The 6,878-nt window shown below is 38.9% G+C and overlaps 1 protein-coding gene across 1 annotated transcript; it reads left to right on the forward strand.

Annotated features, from left to right (window-relative positions):
* The first annotated feature begins 5,878 nt into the window (after positions 1 to 5,878).
* On the forward strand, positions 5,879 to 6,607 carry LOC118344019 (uncharacterized mitochondrial protein AtMg00810-like). The gene is made up of 2 exons (XM_035683755.1): positions 5,879 to 5,920; positions 6,020 to 6,607. Exons 1-2 carry the CDS (start codon positions 5,879 to 5,881, stop codon positions 6,605 to 6,607), a joined length of 630 nt encoding a protein of 209 aa, XP_035539648.1.
* The last annotated feature ends 271 nt before the right edge of the window (positions 6,608 to 6,878 follow it).

Raw genomic sequence — 6,878 nt, forward strand, 5'->3', positions numbered from 1 at the left:
GAAGTTTATTGACAAACTCCCACCACCTACCAATGTGAAGGGCGTGAGGAGCTTCTTTGGTCATGCCGGGTTCTATCGTCAGTTTAAAAAGGATTTTTTCCAAATTATTGAAAGAGAAACCGAGGAGCCTAACTAAGGGAGAATTGATGCAAAGAGAGGAAGGAATATGACTTGTGAAGCCATTGTGGCTGACATTAAGCTTGGTCAAATTCCATGCTCACCGGAGGAAAAAAGATTGGATCATCCCATTGAAGTCCTTAGAGATGTCAACTATTTGAATGGGGGCAGACCAACCACTAGAAGAAAATAGTGAAGAAATGTCTCCAGCAAGAGAATTGTTGTTCAAATCAAGGACCCTGAGCTAGTTCCAGCTCGAAAAGAATCTAGTAGGGAGAGGACCTAAAAGTGAATTGTTAGAGAGATTGAGCTGAGAGAGACGTGTAAGGTTTCCAAGAACAGAAGATATGCTACCTCTGAGGCCTTTAGAGGGTATCAGCAATACCATCACTACACCTGATCAAGACCCAAAGGACAACTTACAAAGAATATTTCAGAAACAAGAAACCAGAATCATCCAGAATAATTTTCTGTTTCATACATGTCTTGATTCTATTGTATTGGTGAAATCGGTTATAGAAGAGTACTCCCTCTTTTGTTGTATATATAGCACCTCTGTACTCAATACAAAATCAATGAGAATCATACATTTTATTTCTAGTACTGCTCTGTTGTGTTCATTTCATCATGGTATCAAGAGCTAGCTAGGACTCACGTCCAAGGTCTTTCAGTCCAGGCTCACGCCTTCCCTCATGGCTGAAATTCCAGACTCGTCGTCTCCTTCATCCCAACCCTCTAATCTCCCTCTTCCGTGCCCCACTCATTTAATTACTGTGAAATTAAATCATGAAAACTATCTTCTATGGAAGGCACAGATCATGCCTTACCTCAGAGGATAGAATTTGTTTGGGTTTGTTGATGGCTACCCCCTAAAAAAAATGCTTGATGAAAGTTCCTAGAAACTCAACTCTGCCTACCTATCTTGGCAAAAACAAGATCAAGCCATTATGAGTGTTCTCACTTCCTCTCTATTCGAGAGTTTAATTGCACATGTTCAAGAGGCATCCTCTTCTCGTGAAGTATGGGATATCCATGAAGAGCTCTTTGCTGCAAAATCACAAGCACATGTCATGCAAGTGCAACTTCAACTGACAACTCTTAAGAAGGGTTCAGATTATATTTCAGAATACTATCAACGAGCTAAACTCCTTCAAGAAACTCTTGCTATGGCTGGTAAAACCTTATCTTCTTCAGAGTTTATAACATTTCTATTGGCTGGCTTGGGCACAGATTATGACTCGGTGGTTACCTCCATCACTACATGCGTAGACCCTCTTAGTCCTTCTCAAGTTTACAGTCACCTCCTTACTCATGAATCATGCTTATCTCATCAGCACACAAGTCTCACTGCCTAACCTAAGTTTTCAGCAAACTCCACCTATAAGCAACCTGGTAATACTCCTCCAACGAGGCCATGGGTTTTCACATGGTAGAGGAAGCTTCAGAGGGCATGGTCGAGGGCGACGTGGTGGCCATTTCCCTTCATCTCCATCTTACTTTTCACCCAATCGTCCAACTTGCCAAGTGTGTCAAAAACAAGGCCATACGGCTCTTACATGCTACAATTGATTTGACCATAGTTTTCAATCTCCTCCATCACCTTCTATTTCAGCCCATTTCACCTATGTTCCCAACCACCCTCAATCATCCCACTCCACTATAGAAAATTACCAGTACTCTTAACTCCATTGCTACACATCATTTTACACATGATTTCTCTAACATTTCTCTTAATCCATTTGAATACAAGGGTGAATAACAGGTTCATGTAGGGGATGGTAATACTTTTCCAATCCATCATGTCGGCAGTTCAACCATATCATCTGCCAATGGCAATTTTCTTCTCTCTAAACTTATCAGCAATACCATCACTACATCTGATCAAGACCCAAAGGACAACTCAGCAAAGAATATTTTAGACAACAAACCAGAATCATCTAGAATATTTTATGTTTCATACGTGTCATGATTCTATTGTATTGATGAAATCTGTTATAGAAGAATATTCCCTCTTTTGTTGTATATATAGCACCTCTGTACTCAATATATTAGAGCATCATGATCAACATGGAATCAGCAACCTTAAGCTACAAGATTATGAAGATACAACTGTTGGTACTTGTGGCATCACAGATGGTTCTAATATGAAAGCACAACCATCATCAAATGGACTTGCTGCTAGTAATGTCCTTTATGATTCATTTACTAGAAAGTTTTTATCTTACTTGAGTTGTAATGTACCTTTATGTAAATTTAGAGTCTATTACATTACTGTACAGAATTTGGAATATTTGATTGTCCTCTAGTTTGTTAGGATTGCTTTTACTCTTTTTAGATATAAGCAGCACCACCTTGTAATACAGTACATGGATATAGAATGAAATAACATCTTTTCATCAGCTCTCTCTTTGCTCTTTCTTCCTCTTCTTTTCTTTCTTTCCTATTCTCACATGGTATCAAGAGCCACAAAGTGAGATTTTTTATTTTTTTTTCAAATGACTTCAAACAACATTTTTCTAGATTTTATCAATATTACTAACCCCTATCGACTTGATAATGGGGATAACCCTTCTTTTTCCTTGGTCCCCTGACCTTCTTACCATAGATAACTATACCACATGGTCAAGAGTTATGTGCAGAGCTCTTCGTGCCAAAAATAAACTGGGTTTTATTAATGGCACTTTATGAAGCATGGGAAAGATGTAATGATTTAGTTGTGTCATGGCTTCACAACTCAATCAATCCGACCCTCAAATCCAGCATTGCCTTGGTAGATGATGCTAAGCAAATATGGGATGAGCTCAAAGATCGATTCACTCAACAAAATGGGCATCGAATCTTTCAGCTCAAGAAGTCCCTAACAGGTTTGCAACAAGAAAATTACCCAGTTAGTGTCTATTTTGGCAAACTTAAAACTCTATGGGATGAACTCCTTATATATGATCCAATGCCCGATTGCAAATGTGGCAAACTTTCTGTGTTACTTTATAGGTACTAGAGGGATTTTGTCATACAATTCCTCATGGACTGAAATGATTCTTACAATATCAGTCGTGACCAAATCATGCTACTGGATCCATTGCCTCCCATAAACAAAATGTTCTCCATGACCAATAGCAAGAGATGCAACATACCATGATTTCTGCTATCCCTTCACCAGATTCCATGGCCTTTGCTGTTAAATAGCCATATTCCTCATATAAAACCTTTTCCAAACCAACTCAGCAACCCAAGCGTGAAAGGTCATTTTGTACTCATTGCAAGATTCAGGGTCATTCTCTAGAGAACTGCTTCAAGGCAAGGAATGCACAAGCCCCAGTTTGCACTCATTGTCACATAACTGGTCACATAGCAGACAAGTGCTATAAATTGCATGGCTATCCACCTGGGCACAAGTTACAAGGTAAGATCAAGCCATCTTGTTTCTCTTCTGTCAACATGACCTCACTCATGCCAGAGGACCCATCAGATACCAAATTCAACTTTACCAAGGACCAATATCAGCAACTCTTATCTCTGTTGCAGTCCAAGGAAGTTTCCATTGCAAATCATTCAATCAACGATGTCCAGACAAACTGCCCCCATCCCTCCACTATGAATGGTATCTCCTTTTGCTTCAATACCATCATTCAAACACATAAATCAAATACACTCACCATGGATCATTGACACTTGTGCTACAGATCATATGATCTGCAACACCTCTCTTTTTTCATCCATAACATCACATGTTTCCTTTGTTGTTAAACTTCCAAATGGCCAAACAACACTTGTTACTCATATTGGCATTGTTCACATCATTAACACATTAATTTTACACAATGTGTTATGTGTGCTTTCATTTCATTTCAATTTAATCTCAGCAAAACAACTAACTAGTTCACTTTCTTGCTGTTTTATTTTCCTTTTACAAATTTTTTTATCCAAGACCTTTTGTCATGGGCCACAATTGGCATGGGTGAGATGAAGAATGGTCTATACCATTTACTTGCAGAACCAGTGTCCTCAACAGCTCTATTTGATCATTTTTCATTTTCTTTACATAAAAACATTTATGTTTAAGCTATCTTCAAAGGTGTTGATGTCATTTCAGATCTCTAGCATTGAAGAATGGGTCATACACCCATCTCAAAATTAAATGTAATTATAGATCCCTCTATTAAGAACCACATTTTTACCATTTCTGATTCAAATCCATATCATATCTGTCCAATTGCAAAGCATAAAAGGCTCCCATTTCCATACAGCACTCATAAAAGCAAAAACATCTTTGAAATTATTCACTGTGATATATGGGGACCCAACTCAATTGAAGCATATGATGGTACCAAATACTTTCTGACCATTGTAGATGATTTTTCTAGGAGCACTTGGATCTATTTGCTCAAAGCTAAACCTAATACAAGATCATGTATTGAATCTTTCTGCAATTTAGTAGAAACTCAATTTCACACCCAAGTACAAATTCTTAGAAGTGACAATGGTCTTGAGTTCCAAAAGAGAGACTTTTTCAATAAAAAGGGCATTATTCATCACAAAACTTGTGTGGAAACCCCACAACAAAATGGGGTAGCTGAAAGAAAGCACCAACATCTCTTGGATATGGCCAGAGCCCTTAAAATTCAATCCAACCTTCCTCACCTCTATTGGAATGATTGCATCCTCACTGCAACTTATATTGTCAATCGAATTCCCACCCCTCTACTTTCCAATAAAACACCATTTGTGCTTCTTTTTAATACCCCTCCCACATATTCTCACATGAAAATTTTTAGATGTCTATGCTTTGCCTCTACTCTATCTCAAAACAGAAAGAAATTTGATCCCTGAGGTAAGCACCGTGTTTTTCTTGGTTGCCCATTTGGGGTAAAAGGTTACAAGTTACTTGATCTCAACACCAAACCAGTTTTCATCTCTAAGGATGTTACATTTCATGAAAATGTCTTCCCCTTCCATCCCCACAATCATCACCTCATCCTTTTCTCTACCCCATTTCCTCTTCTCATCTTTCAACTCGTTCACCTTCCACTACACCTACTCTCCTATACCTCCAGAAAATCAACTCACACCACTCATTCCTTCTGCTCTAGTAGTTCCTCCCTGCATTTTTCCTCTTGAATCAAATGAAGAACCTGCACCACAATCTGCTCATCCACCAAATGAAGAACCTGCATCCCAACTTACCCTTAGGAAAACCACTAGAACAAGGAAAGCCCCTCAATATCTCAGAGACTTTCACTGCCAGCAGGCTACTTCAATCTCACCCACACAATCACTGGTCAAGGCATCTCATACATCAGGTATACCATTTCCTTTGTCTTCTTCTATTTCTTATGAAAATCTATCACTTGCAATCTCTTTGTTTTCTGCCACTATCTCATCACACAATGACCCACACACTTACAAACAAGTTGTCAAGGACCCAGATTGGTGCCAAGCAATGGACACTGAACTTGTGGCTCTAGAACTCAATAACACATGGATCCTTACTGATTTTCCCCTGGAAAAATCCCTATTGACTGCAAATATGTTTACAAAACAAAGTACCATTCCAATGGTACTGTTGAGAGAAAGAAAGCAAGATTAGTTGCTAAGGGTTTCACCCAGTAGGAAGGGGTAGACTATCATGAGACCTTCTCACCAGTTGTGAAGATAGTTACTGTCAAACTATTATAGCCTTAGCTGCAATTAAAGGGTGGCATCTACAACAATTTGATGTTAACAATGATTTTCTCAATGGGAGCTCAAAGAAGAAATATAAATGAAAAAGCCACCTGGCTATTGCAAGGGTAAACCTGGTCAGGTATGCAAGCTGCTCATAAGCCTTTATGGACTCAAACAGGCCTCACGCCAATGGTATGACAAGTTCTCTACCTCTTTGATTCAATTTGGTTTCACATAGTCCAAGGCTGATTATAGTCTCTTCACTTGCATCACTGATACCACATTTACAGCATTACTAGTCTATGTAGATGACATAGTAGTTGCTAGTAGTTCCCTTGATTCAATCTCTGCCCTTAAAACGTTTTTGAACAATCAATTCAGAATTAAAGACCTTGGACCCTCGAGATATTTTCTAAGCATTCAGGTTGCTAGATCTCCCACTTTTATTCACATTTTTCAAAGAAAATACACTTTAGATATCCTTGTTGATTCGAGACAATTGGCTTCTAAGCCCTTAAAGATTTCAATGGATCAAAACCATAAACTAAGCAAGTCCACAGGTACTCCTCTAGCTGATCCTACTCCATATAGACAACTCATTGGATGTCTACTTTGCCTCACCATAACTAGACCAGATATAAGCTACTCTACTCAGGTTCTCAGTCAATTTATGGACCATCCTTCCACCTCTCATCTTGCTGCTGCTCACAAGGTATTGAGAAACCTTAAAAATGCACTTGTTCAAGGGTTACTACTTTCATCTACATCTTCAATCCAACTAAAGGGCTACTGTGACTCAGATTGGGCAACCTGCCCTGATACCTGAAAGTCCATTACTGGCTACTACATTTTCTTGGGTCATTCTCTCATTTCTTGGAGATCCAAGAAACAAAAAAACTATGTCAAGATCATCTGCTAAGGCATAATACCGTGCCATGGCAACCATCACCACTGAATTCACTTGGCTAAGGCACTTATTTACTGATCTTTCCATCCCTCATCCACAAGCTGCTGAATTGTTTTGTGACAACCAAGCTGCTTTACATATAGCAGCTAACCCAGTCTTTCACGAAAGGATAAAACACATTGAAATGGAT

The sequence above is a fragment of the Juglans regia genome, chromosome 12 (genome assembly GCF_001411555.2).
Source record: "Juglans regia cultivar Chandler chromosome 12, Walnut 2.0, whole genome shotgun sequence".
Taxonomy (NCBI): Eukaryota; Viridiplantae; Streptophyta; class Magnoliopsida; order Fagales; family Juglandaceae; genus Juglans; species Juglans regia.

Bases quoted from the DNA above. Each gene is read 5' to 3' on its own strand.
- LOC118344019 (XM_035683755.1), top strand. From the start codon at position 5,879: ATGAAAAAGCCACCTGGCTATTGCAAGGGTAAACCTGGTCAG. The intron at 5,921-6,019 runs GTATGCAAGCTG...GGTTTCACATAG, and splicing joins GCAAGGGTAAACCTGGTCAG to TCCAAGGCTGATTATAGTCT.